At 40.7% G+C, this 14,068-nt stretch overlaps 1 protein-coding gene across 2 annotated transcripts in view; it reads right to left on the reverse strand.

Annotated features, from left to right (window-relative positions):
- The window catches only part of PATJ (PATJ crumbs cell polarity complex component), a 228,617-nt gene that overhangs the window by 130,810 nt on the left and 83,739 nt on the right, over positions 1-14,068 (reverse strand). For both annotated transcript variants that reach the window (XM_084636472.1, XM_084636473.1), the window contains 3 exons: positions 11,856-11,969; positions 10,088-10,465; positions 8,381-8,471 (listed from right to left, as the gene is read on the reverse strand). In XM_084636472.1, the coding sequence (XP_084492598.1) occupies positions 8,381-8,471; positions 10,088-10,465; positions 11,856-11,969 (583 nt within the window). The remainder of the gene's footprint in view (positions 1-8,380; positions 8,472-10,087; positions 10,466-11,855; positions 11,970-14,068) is intronic.

The following is a 14,068-nucleotide window of genomic DNA, read 5'->3' on the forward strand; positions in this document are numbered from 1 at the left end:
GGTTGCAAAGATTTGAACTGCTTTCTGCTGAAGGTCCACAGTCTGGGCCAGTTCATGCTCTATTGAGACGGTTGCAAGGCTGACCAGCCTCTCCCATGTCATTGTGGAGTATAGATGTGTTTTTATTAACTTCAGCTTGGAAAAGTTGTGTTCTCCACTGGCAACTGTTACAGGAAGTGTTAGAAGTTTGCGCAGAGCAACAAAAGCTTTTGGAAAGAGGGCGGTCATCTTATTTGTGCACATATATTCCAGAACAGCCTTTGAAGTTGATCCTGCTGAAATGTATCTTGAAAGGGCTTTCAGTTCATCAGCTAAATCACTCGCATCAATATCACGCATGTCATCATGTGTCAACACTCTCTCTAGTGCCCTGCATTGCTGGCATAGGTCTTCAGGTATAGTGAGGAGTTTTGGAATATCATACAACATCCCAAATATACTGCTGTGTTCCTTGAGCTGCATGAACCGTTCTTCAACTGACTGTATTGCACAATCTAGCACCTGGTTAAAAAATTCAACTTCGAATTGTTGTTTCGGGTCTCTTATGGGATTATTCGTGCTTCGTAATGAAAATGTCGTCTTCTTCGGTGACTCTCGTATTCTTCAATGGTTGGGAAAATAGCTTCAGTGTGAAGTTCCTCTGCCAACTTCTGTGCACTCTTCAGAACGTTTTGAAATCCCTCATCTGACCGGTAAGACTGTAGGTATGACTTTGCTTTGTCCAGTTGTTCCATTCCTCCAGATATAGTCCTGGATCATCCAGACCTAAGAAACTAAACTCAGCAGCAGCTGTTTCTTGCACCTCCACCACACTCTTCTCTGATCTACACTTTTCTTCAGGAATGTGCATGGTTACATCCATTTGAGATGGAAATATGGATGCTGAAGTAGCTGCCAGGTCACCTGCACTCTGATTAACTGAAATATCAGGCATCTCCTCACCACTCACATCCTCACTGGGGCAGGAAGGCTCAGCATGAACATTTGTGTCTATGTATCTCAGGAGAGCTCCTTTCTGCTTAGATAGAAAAGCTTCCTTTGCTTTCTTTTTCTTTTTTTTTTTCTGAATGCTGCCCCAGAGGGGCGTTTTCTTTTTTCACTCATGACTGCTGTCCTGTGCCAGCTATAGGAGCTCTCAACACTCAGTTGAAGGGAACAAATAAGCAGGCTGGTAGCAGGGCCTGAGTGAGGACGATGATAGCATCATAGGGGTCTAACTGGCTCCTACTACTTCAGTTGACTGCCTGTTCTCCTCAGATGGGTTCAGGGAAGCAGCAGGAAACAGGAAGCTCCCTGAGAAGCTGGTGTTAATCAGTCCAGGCTCCTGGAGTGATAGAGAGGTACGTAAGAGGCTCCTCCTCCTCTCTCTCCCTGCAGCTCCTGCTGCTTTCTGTTATTCCCTCTCACCTTTTCTCCCTGCCTGTTATGTCTCTTGTGCCCTCCTTCCCCCAGCACAGCACTCCACCATCGCTGTGCATCTAGAGCAGAGAGAATACATATGCACCAGCAGCAGACACAATTTTCTACACTCTGGGTCCTAGTAGCTCCCCCTCCCCCCACAGTCTGGCATCTGAGGCGGCCGCCTCAGTTCACCTCATGGTAAGGCCAGCCCTGCATCAAATCCAGCCTCCCAGCATTTAGGCAGGACTAAGTAAACCTACAACATCCCTGACATGTGCTTTTCTAACCTGTTCTTAAAAACCTCCAATGATCGGAGTTCCACAACCTCCCTTGGAAGCCTCTTTCAGAGTTTAATTACCCTTTATAGTTCAAAAGTTTTTCCTAATAATCTAACCTAACCTCCCTTGATGCAGATTAAGCCTGTTACTTCTTATCCTACCTTCAGTGGCCATAGAGAACAATTGATCACTGTTCTCTTTATAATAGCCCTTAGCATATTTGAAAGCTATTGTCAGGTCCCACTGCAATCTTCTTTTCTCAAGGTTAAACATGCCTAGTTTTTTTTTTAACCTTTCCTCACAGGTCAGGTTTTGTAAACCTTTTACTGTTTTTGTTTTTTAACTCTCCTCTTGACTCTCTCCAATTAATCCACATCTTTCCAAAAGTATTGCACCCAAAATTGGACCCAGAATTCCAGCTGAGGCCTCCCCAGTGACGAGTGGAGTGGGACAATTACCCTGTGTTTTACATGACACTCCTGTGGATGATATTATCCTTTGTCAAAACTGCATCACATAGTTGGCTCATATTCAAATTGTGATCTACTAGAACCCTCAGATCCTGTGCAGCAATACTACTGCCTAGCCACTTATTCTCCATTTTGTAGATGTGCATTTGATTTTTCCTTCTTAAGTGAAGTACTTTGCATTTGCCTTTATTGAATATCATCTTGTTAATTTCAGAACAATTCTCTATAGTTTTGAATTCTAATTCTGTCCTCAAAAGTGCTTGCAAACACTCCTGGTTTAGCATCATCTGCAAGCTTGATAAGAATAATCTCTCCCTCATTATCCAAGTCACTAATGAAAATTCTGAATTAATATCAGACCCAGCACTGTCTGACCCCACTAAATATGCCCTTCCAGTTTGATAGCCAATCATTAATAACTACTCTGAGAACGGTCTTTCCATCAGTTGTGCACCACCTACAGCAATTTAATCTGGAGTACCTTTCCCTAGTTTGTTTATGAGAAGGTCATGTGAAAATGTGTCAAAAGCCCTATTAAAATCGAGATATAGCACATCTACAGCTTCCCACATATCCACAAGGCCAGTAACCTGGTCAAAGGAGGAAATTAGGTTGGTTTGGCATGATTTGTTCTTGACAAATTCACAATGGCTATTCCTTATAATCCTATTATCCTCTAGCTGCACACAAATTGATGATTAAATAATTTGTTCCAATATTTCTCCAGGTACCAAAGTTAGGCTGACTGGTCAACACCATGGGTCCTCTTTGTTCCACTTTTAAATACCAATACTATCTTTGCCCTTCTTCAAACCTGTGGGACCACACCCATCCTCCTGGAGTTCTCAAAGATAATTGCTAACTGTTGCAAGATTGCTTCAGATACTTCCTTAAGTACCCTAGAATTAATTTCATCAGGCCTGCTGACTTGAATACATTAACTTATCTAAATATTCTTTAACTAAGACTCAACAAGGGACACAGAACAACCATTCATGCAGGAAACTTAAAATGCTGCTGGGGACTCACTCCTGCTGCATAAATAATATAACCTCAGTTCAGCAATTCTATATTTCTGGTGTAAATAATTTTCAGAGACAACAGAGAATGCTAGAGGACTGAAATGAGAGCTGCTCCTTGCAATAGGATACATTGAGAAGTGAGCTTAGAAATACAGGCCTCCATCCTGCAAAGAGAACCATGCAGACAGATGCCTGTGCCTGCCTGGAATCCCACTGAAATCAAGGGAGATGTCATTCATTTTTCATTTCATAGGCTCTGTGTAAGAGCAAGAGAGTCTGTCCACACAGTTCTCTCTGCTGGAAAGGGGGGTGGCATAACAAAACAAAACAAAAATCAATCTCCTTCACCCAGCCACTGAGTGTTTTCCCAGACTGACCAATAAATTACTTACACTGATAGAAGACAGAGCAGTATTTTACCATCAATTTTAAGGAAAATCATGATTTTGGCCTTACAGAGACAACACAAATCATGGAATAGTGGTGAAAATAATTAAATGTCACCAGCTCAGTCCCAAAGATTAAATTATTAAGAAAATGCTATTTAAATTATTTTTTTAGGGAGCACCTTGAGCTTTTCAGGGTGTTCACTACCTCTCATTTTTCATGATCTGTGGCTATCCCTTGTCCTGACATGGTGGCTTAATGGAAACTGCCTGTAAAACATTAAGCCCTGCCAGTGGTGTCCATCACAATGTTATAATTTACTCTTCTGTTCATTCATTATCTACAAAGAGTACCAACTGGATCCTTATTTGGAAACTCCACCCATTTAGGGAATCATAGGACTGGAAGAGACCTCTCAAGGTATTCTAGTCCAGTCCCCTGCACTCATGGCGGGACTAAGTATTATCTAGACCATCCTTGACAGGTGTTTATCTAACCTGCTCTTAAAAATCTCCAACGATGGAGATTCCACAACCTCCCTGGGAAATTTATTCCAATATTTAACCACCCTGACAGTTAGGAAGCTTTTCCTAATGTCCGACCTAAACCGCCCTTGCTACAATTTAAGCCCATTGCTTCTTGTCCTATCCTCATTGGTTAAGGAGAACAGTTTTTCTCCCTCCTCCTTGTAATAACTTTTCATGTACTTGAAAACTGTTATCATGTCGTCTCTTCTTCAGACTAAACAAATCCAATTTTTTCAATCTTCCCTTATAGGTCATGTTTTCTAGACCTTTAATCATTTTTGTTGCTTTACTCTGGACTCTCTCCAAATTTGTCCACATCTTTCCTGAAATGTGGCATCCAGAACTGGCCACAATACTCCAGCTGAGGCCTAATCAGCGCGGAGTAGAGCAGAAGAATTTCTTCTTGCATTTTGTTTACAACACTCCTGCTAATACATCTCAAAATGATGTTGATTTTTTTTTTTTTGGCAACAGTGTACTGTTCACTCATATTTAGTTTGTGATCCAGTCTGACCCCAGTACTCCTTCCTAGACAGTCATTTCCCATTTTGTACGTGCGTAACTGATTGTTCCTTCCTAAATGGAGTACTTTGCATTTGTCCTGATTGAAATTCATCTTATTTATTTCAGATCATTTCCCCAGTTTGCCCAGATCATTTTGAATTTTAATCCTATCCTCCAAAGCATTTGCAACCCCTGCCAGTTTGGTGTCATTTGCAAACTTTAGAAGTGTACTCTCTATGCCAGGGGTTCTCAAACGTCATTACACCACAACCCCCTTCCAACAACAGTTACTTTTTGACCATGAGGGGGGAAGGGCCTCTGTCCATGCCTCGCCACCCCAGGGAAGGGGAGTGGGGGCAGAGCCCAAGCCCCACTGCCCCAGATGGGGATGGAGCTTGAGCCCCAGGTCCCGGCAAGTCTAATTCTGGCCCTGGCAACCCCATTCAAATGAGGTTGCGACCCAGTTTGGAGTCCCAACCCACTGTTTGAGAACTAGGGCTCTATGCCACTAGCTAAATCATTGATGAAGATATTGAACAGAATCAGATGCAGAACTCATCCCTGTGGGACCCCACTCAATACGCCATTCCAGCTTGACTGTGAACTGATAACTACTCTCTGGGAATGGTTTTCCAATGGTTTTCCATTTATGCACCCACCTTATAGTAGCTCCATCTAGGTTGTATTTCCCTAGTTTGTTTATGAGAAGGTCATGTGAGACAGTATCCGAAGCCTTACTAAAGTCAAGATATACCACATCTATCACTTCCCCCTATCCACAGGGCTTTTACCCTGTCAGAGAAAGCTATCAGGTTGCTTTGACACGATTTTTTCTTGACAAATCCATGCTGACTGTTACTTATCACCTCATGATCTTCTAGGTGTTTGCAAATTGATTGCTTAATTAATTGCTCCATTATTTTTCTAGGTACTGAAGCTAAGCTGACTGGTCTGTAATTGTCCAGGTTGTCCTTATTTCCCTTTTTTTCCTGATGGGCACTATGTTTGCCCTTTTCCAGTCCTCTGGAATCTCTCCCGTCTTCTATGACTTTTCAGAGATAAATCGCTAATGGCTCAGATATCTCCTCAGTCAGTTCCTTGAGTACTCTAGGCTGTATTTCATCAGGTCCTGGTGACTTGAAGACATCTAACTCCTCTAAGTAATTTTTAACTTGTTCTTTCCCTGTTTTAGCCTCTGATCCTACCTCATTTTCACTGGCATTCCCTATGTTAGACACTGAATCGCTACTAACCTTTTTTTTTTTTTTTTTTTTGGGGGGGGGGGGGCGCACAGGAGAAGGTCATTTAGCACTCCTGCCATTTCCACATTTTCTGTTATTGTCTCCCCCCTCTCATTGAGTAATCGGCCTATGTTGTCCTTGGTCTTCCTCTTGCTTCTAATATATTTGTAGAATATTTTCTTGTTACCCTTTATGTTTCTAGCTAGTTTAATCTTATTTTGTGCCTTGGCCTTTCTAATTTTGTCCTGACATACTGTGTTATTTGTTTATATTCATCCTTTGTAATTTGACCTAGTTTCCACTTTTTGTAGGACTCTTTTTGAGTTTCAGATCACTGAAGGTCTCCTGGTTAAGCAAGGGTGGACTCTGGCCATATTTCCTATCTTTCCTATGCTCTTGTACCCTTAATAATGTCTCTTCGAAAAACTACCAACTATCGAACTGTTTTTCCCCTTAGACTTGCTTGCCAGGAGATCTTACCTACCAACTCCCTGAGTTAGCTAAAGTCTGCCTTCTTAAAATCCATTATCTTTATTGTCAGGTTTCAGAGTAACAGCCGTGTTAGTCTGTATTCGCAAAAAGAAAAGGAGTACTTGTGGCACCTTAGAGACTAACCAATTTATTAGAGCATAAGCTTTCGTGAGCTACAGCTCACTTCCTCAGATGCATATCGTGGAAACTGCAGCAGGCTTTATATATACACAGAGAATATGAAACAATACCTCCTCCCACCCCACTGTCCTGCTGGTAATAGCTTATCTAAAGTGATCATCAGGTGGGCCATTTCCAGCACAAATCCAGGTTTTCTCACCCTCCACCCCCCCACACAAATTCACTCTCCTGCTGGTGATAGCCCATCCAAAGTGACAACTCTTTACACAATGTGCATGACAATCAAGTTGGGCTATTTCCTGCACAAATCCAGGTTTTCTCACATACATTGTGTAAAGAGTTGTCACTTTGGATGGGCTATCACCAGCAGGAGAGTGAATTTGTGTGGGGGGGGTGGAGGGTGAGAAAACCTGGATTTGTGCTGGAAATGGCCCACCTGATGATCACTTTAGATAAGCTATTACCAGCAGGACAGTGGGGTGGGAGGAGGTATTGGTTCATATTCTCTGTGTATATATAAAGCCTGCTGCAGTTTCCACGATATGCATCTGAGGAAGTGAGCTGTAGCTCACGAAAGCTTATGCTCTAATAAATTGGTTAGTCTCTAAGGTGCCACAAGTACTCCTTTTCTTTTTATCTTTATTGTGCTGTTTTCCCTCCTACCATTCCTTAGAAATAGGAACGCTACCATTTCATGATCACTTTCACCTAAGCTGCCTTCCACTTCCAAATTCTCAACCAGTTCCTCCCAAAGTTGCTCCCCTGGGACAAGGTAAGGTTTGCAGACCAGAACATTTGAGGATTCTCCAGAACTCTGAGGACCAGTGGATGCCCATCTAGGACCACATTCAGAAGATAAGAGAAACTAAAGGGATCATGTAGACTAGGCAGGGTAGTGAACACATCATGAGCTGCAGCTTTCTGAGCGGGGTACCTGCTGCAGAACTGGTGAACTTTGCATTTTTTGTGTTACACACAGGTCCACTGTTAGCACGCCCCAATGACTGGAGATCAGGTGGATGATGTCCTCTTTCAGAGACCATTCATAGAATTATAGAATATCAGGGTTGGAAGGGACCTCAGGAGATCATCTAGTCCAACCCCCTGCTCAAATCAGGACCAATCCCCAATTTTTGCCCTAGATCCCTAAATGGCCCCCTCAAGGATTGAACTCACAACCCTGGGTTTAGCAGGCCAATGCTCAAACCACTGAGCTATCCCTCCCCCCATTCTCCAGGGAACATCTTGGATCTATGACACCAGCCAGCTTTAACGTTTGGGGCTCAAACTGAGAGAAATGTCTACTCTTTCTGTCCAAACATTGAGAGTGTGAGATTGCACAAATATGATGGACAGCACCCCATCATAAAATTGTTAATGGCTCTTATTGACTACAATATTGCCAAATATAGGTTAACAAAAAATTAAAAAAAAACCTGAATGCAGATTTACTTGCAGTAAAAGTTGCTTCATTTCTGAGGTAGTGGTGAAGGTCCTTCACAACCAACAATGGAAAGTGATTTAGGGCCCAATCCTGCAAACACTTATGGAGTGTAAGTAGTTCCAATGGAGTCCTAACTATATAGGGGAAACTGACAACACAAGAGTCAAATGCACATAGCAGACATGCTAAAAACAACAACTGAGAAACAGTAGCATTATTTTCTCTGGTCTCTTTCAGCTACAGTCACTAAGGATTACTTACTTATTACTTACTTATAACAATAAGTAGGTAAATATTTTCAGAGAAACACATGGGATTTTGAAGTTGAGGGGATCCTTTTAAAGGAAGGCATCAAAGCCAGACCATCATCTTGAGAGAGTATGATTCATACTGTGGATACTACCTCGTTTGAAAGATATGAACAAAACTGTATTGCAAAATGAAAGTTAATTTTGTAAATGAGATCAATGCATAAAAAAAAGCCTTTTACAAACCTAAATCCAGTTTGCTTTTTGCTATGGACTCAGTCATTTCAATATCATCAAATATGGCTGTTTGGCAGTTGTTCTCCATTGTGGCTTCATACTTCATGGGAGAGAAAAGAGAAGTTAAAAATTAGACAGCATTGGCCTTGCCCCATAGAGTAGTATTTGACATAAACATTGATTTTACAGCATTCACATTTTTCATAACTACTTAACATTTTTTTGGATAATTATGAACTTAATTGCTCATTTAGGCAATATCAGTGGTGAGTGTGAACAATGTCAGGTGTGATTAAAATACAAAATGAACTTCATACTATGTACCTGTTTTGCAACCCAGAGAGGAAGCAAGGGGGTTTTCACCTGACACTTATGCGGAATAACCACAGTTGCATTTTGGCAACTTTACATAGAGAGCACAGGCCTACAAGAGATGAAAGACCAAACGTTCTATTCCCTGCTAAAACCTCTGTGGCCCTAAATAAGTCACTTAATATTTCTACCTCAATTTCTTCATCTGGAAACTGAGGATAAAATTGACTTGCATTGGCAAACTAGGTGCACGGAAAACTGGTTTCATCCCTTTCTTTTCAGGGGGATGCAGGAACAGAAAGCAAACTCAGAGGGGAAGAAATTCTCAGAGTATTAGAGGATGCAAAATTTTCATTCACATATTGTGCCCTATGCGGTCTCCCTCCCTCCCAGACCCAGTATTATCTGTCTGTCACAATCTCTTTCCCCCTCATCATTTCCTGTTGTACTGCTCCACTCGGTATCTTACAAAGCAGCTGCCCTCAGTGGAACTGACAAACATCCCGATCTCTAAGGCTTGTCTTCATTGCCACATTAGCTCAAGTTAGCCACTCAGTTATTGTCTCTCGAGCTAGAGTAGCTTAAGTAACAGCAGTCCCGCTGCAAAATAATTGAGCCGCACAGAGGGCTTGGATTAGCAGCACACAGTAGTTGAGTCCCCGCTGCTCTACTAGCTCCAGCATCAGCAGCACTCGAGCCTCAACCCATGCCCCCAACAGGCTGGCTAGCTAGCTTGAATTTAAAGCACCAATGAACTCGAGCTAGAGATGTGTGTGCTTGAACAGCAGCTGGGTTTTGGGGCAACACTCGAGCTATAGCTTGAGCTAACAATGCAGCACAGGCAGCCCTCAAGACATTCTGCGCTGGTGCGATAAGAGATCAGGATGACAGTCAGTTTCACGGACGTGCCGCAGCACTGCAGAAAAACAAGAGACAGAAGTTAGAAGATGGCAAGGAGAGCTTTGAATCTCCTGTGCTCCAATAAGAGATGACGGAAGACACACCTGCCAAGTTATATCAAAGACGCAGATCGAAGGGTCACCAAAGGGAGCCATCGTTAGTTCTGCAGCGTTAACAACATAGCAAATTATTTGCCAAATGGTGATCAATATTCAGCAAGAAAATACATTTTAAATTTGAGATTTTAAGAATGTGTTAAGTGCAAGAGAATAATGTCCATTGGTATCTACTTGATGTACTGAGAGATCTTGTCTAAATTATGTCAAAATCCACCTAACCATAAAAAACAAGAGTAAAAAAATCGTGATAGAAAACAAGTCCAAATCCTGCATCAGTATCTGCTAGCTGGTCTCCTACCCACTTCACTGAGACTCTGTAGAGTTACAAGGGAGCCATACTAGCTGATCCTGACGCAGGATTGAAACCCAGGGTAACATTTCTTACCATTTCTTCATCATCATACAGGTAATGTGGGGACTGCTTAGCATTTGTGCTAATAAGGGATCTTAAATCTGGTGTTTTAGTTGGCTCAAGTTGCTTCACCCATTCTCCAATCGAAACGAGGTTCTTCCCAGCAGGTGGAGTTGTGTCCTTTACATGTGATGAGGCATATGTAAAATAATCCGGGTCCACATCATACTCTTCATCCACTAACATTTCCCGCTCTTCACCAATTTCCTCTATTTTAGCCTTAAGGAATTCATGCATTTCCCAGGACTCCTTATGGTCTGTTTCATTCTGAGGTAGCAGAAACGGCATCCCCAAATCCAGAAGTGGTTCATCAACAAGTTCTTCTTGAAAGAGCGTTTCATCTCTAAAACCCTGCATAAAACATTACAGAGTATAGATTTGACATCGTGTTTCCTGCAAGCTCTCTTACAGTTGTGTTTTACGTCAGGCACATTTTAATATTACAACCACTGTTCTGTTTTTTAAATGAGTATCTGTTAGCTTTTACATTTTAGCAGAAGCAGCTAAACTGGAACTTTGAAACTTGCCCTGATTTACCATTTTTACAAAGACAGACATGACTTTTTTAAAACAATAAAGAAATGAAAGTTGGGAGCAACTCAACTATTCCTGGAGCTATAGGAAAAAGCAAGTCTGGGCGGAAGCTGGGGAATGGGAATTGTTAGACAGTATTTTTTTAAGAGCTGCAGGAAAAAGCCTAAATAAATCTAACAAAACATTCTGAGGATTTATCTGCCATCCCACTACGCAACGATGCATATCATCATCAGTTTAATCAGGAAGGCATCCCTTGCTTATTCCACACAATCCTTTAATTAAAAGGCCAACATCTCACCCTCCAGAGTCAGATCAATCCACTCATCTCACCAGCTGAAATACTAATCCAGTAAAGGGTGCCTGCCATTACCCTTTTTAGAGCTGCTTCTTTGAAGTGTGCCAACTTGACACAACAGCGATTAGATAGATTGGTGGGCTGAGGCAATAACTAACACTGGTGAGTGACCGACCAGTTTTGGTGGGGTTTTTTAAAAAACAAACAAACAACGAAACAATTTTACACACATTAGGTTCATTACAAGCCATGACAGCTAGAGAAGTGTTGCAGGAGAATTTGAGACTCTAGGGCCAGAAGTCAATACCTTTACTGCTATTAAGTAGTATGTTACTCCATGAGAAGCCCACTGAAGTCAAAATATGAAGTAAGGTCCTACTGTATCAAAGTGAAGGTATCAAACTCCAGCTCCTCATGTCCCTGAAGTCTGTGGCAAAGCAGGGACTCGCAGATCCTAGGTTAGCACCCCAACCATGGGATAACAAACAGCCTTTTCCTAAAGAAACCCTGCTTACACACCTTTCCCCCACCCTTGAATTAATAATTGATCACTATTAGCAGGAGATCTAACATTCTTACTTCATATCACCTTTCATATTCAAGATAAGACAATGCATCTTAACATAATGGGTTAGAAAATAAGGTAGCCCAGTATCTCTGTAGGCAAGGTGTCACATACACATTCAGCATTAGCTCACAAAAAGCCTTGAATCTTAGAATTTGTTTTAGAGAGGGATTGTTTACCAGAACACACAGCTCATCCCAGACTCCTGTTTTCCCACCAGACAGAATGAACCCTGGATTGACACCTCTCCTGAAGGACACTTGTTTTTGGAAGGTGAAAGGGGGCTTTTAGAATCTCAATTCCTTCTAAACTATTTTAACTAGAATGAAACAGCAGCCAAATACCTGTGGTGCCTCAAGCATTATTGATGAATTAATATCATTTACTGGAGATGCAGAGTTGTCTTTAATAGTGCTGGGATCCACAATGCAAAAGTTCTCCTCCTCTTTGCTTTCTCCCTATAAAGGCAGTTGAAGCATACGTTAGCATTAAAAACACCATCAGGAAGGTAAAAAAGCCCCAAATTCTTAAAATAAATAAATAAATAAAAAGGTGGGGCTGTTGGGGAGAGGGAGGAAAGGACCATGGAGAAGGAGAGAATGAGGAAGGGGAAGGAGAATAGAATTTGTTTTACTATATATTGAAAAGATAAAAAGATGGGTTTACATAAAAAATAAAATAAAAGTAGGGCTGTCAAGCAATTAAAAATAATTCTGATTAATTACACAATTTAAAAAATTGTGATTAATCGCACAATTAATCACACTGTTAAACAACAGAATACCATTTATTTAAATATTTTTGGATGTTTTCTACATTTTCAAATATATAGATTTCAATTACAACACAGAATATAAAGTGTATAGTGCTGATTTTATTACAAATATTTGCACTGTAAATAACAAAAGAAATTAGTATTTTTCAATTCACCTCATATGAATACTGTAGTGCAATCTCTTTATCATGAAAGTTGAACTTACAAATGTAGAATTATGTACAAAAAATAACTGCACTTAAGAATAAAACAATGTAAAACTTTAATGTCCACAAGTCCACTCAGTGCTACTTCTTGTTTAGCCAATTGCTCAGACAAATAAGTTTGTTTACATTTGCAGGAGATAAATGTTGCGCGCTTCTTGTTTACAATGTCACCCAAAATTGAGAACAGGTGTTCGCATGGCACTGTTGTAGCTGGCATTGCAAGATATTTATGAACCAGATGCGCTAAAGATTCATATGTCCCTTCATGCTTTGACCACATTCCAGAGAACATGAGTCCATGCTGATGATGGGTTCTACTCGATAACAATCCAAAGCAGTGTGGACAGATGCATGTTCATTTTCATCATCTGAGTCAGATGCCACCAGCACAAGGTTGATTTTTTTTTTTGGTGGTGGTTCGGGTGCTGTAGTTTCCACATTGGAGTGCTGCTCTTTTAAGACTTCTGAAAGCGTATTCCACACCTTGTCCCTCTCAGATTTTGGAAGGCACTTCAGATTTTTAAACCTTGGGGTCAAGTGTTGTAGCTGTCTTTAGAAATCTCACATGGGTACCCTCTTTGTGTTTTGTAAAGTCTACAGTGAAACAGTTCTTAAAATTAACAACATGTGCTGGGTCATCATCCGAGACTGCTATAACATGAAATATATGGCAGAATGCAGATAAAACAGAGCAGGAGACATACAATTCTCCCCCAAGGAGTTCAGTCACAAATTTAACTAACACATTTTTTTAACGAGCCTCATCAGCATGGAAGCATGTCCTCTGGAATGGTGGCCGAAGCACAAAAGGACATATGGATGTTTAGCATATCTGACATGTAAATACCTTGCAATGCCGGCTACAAAAGTGCCTTGTGAATGCCTGTTCTCAATTTCAGGTGACACTGTAAATAAGAAACGGGCAGCGTTATAAACAAACTTGTTTGTCTTAGTGATTGGCTGAACAAGAAGTAGGACTGAGTGGACTTGTAGGCTTAAAGTTTTACATTGTTTTGTTTTTGAGTGCAGTTATGTAACAAAAAATCTGTTTGTAAGTTGCACTTTCACAATAAAGAGATTGCATTACAGTACTTGTATGAAGTGAATTGAAAAATACTCTCTCTTTTGTTTGTCATTTTTACAGTACAAATATTTGTAATAAAAGTAATATAAAGTGAACACTGTACACTTTGTAGTCTGCATTATAACTGAAATCAATATATTTGAAAATGTAGAAAAACATCCAAAATATTTAATACATTTCAATTGGTATTCTATTGTTTACCAGAACAATTAAAACTGTGATTAATCACGATTAATTTTTTGAGTTAACTGTGATTAATAGACAGCCCTAACAAGAGACAAAGGGGAAAGAAGCTATATAAGGATATAGGCAAGTACATACTTTTTTTTTTTTTTTAAAAAATAGGAAAGAATTCAAAAACCTTGTTACATTCCTCTTTCAGGGCTTCTTTGTCTGTTTATACTGCAAGCACTTCATGGCCTCGGGTCTTATTATATGGCGCTACACAAATAAACTTAATTAATGAACAATAAAGCAGCGTTGTCAAGTCTG

The sequence above is a fragment of the Lepidochelys olivacea genome, assembly GCF_965140295.1.
Source record: "Lepidochelys olivacea isolate rLepOli2 genome assembly, chromosome: 8".
Taxonomy (NCBI): Eukaryota; Metazoa; Chordata; order Testudines; family Cheloniidae; genus Lepidochelys; species Lepidochelys olivacea.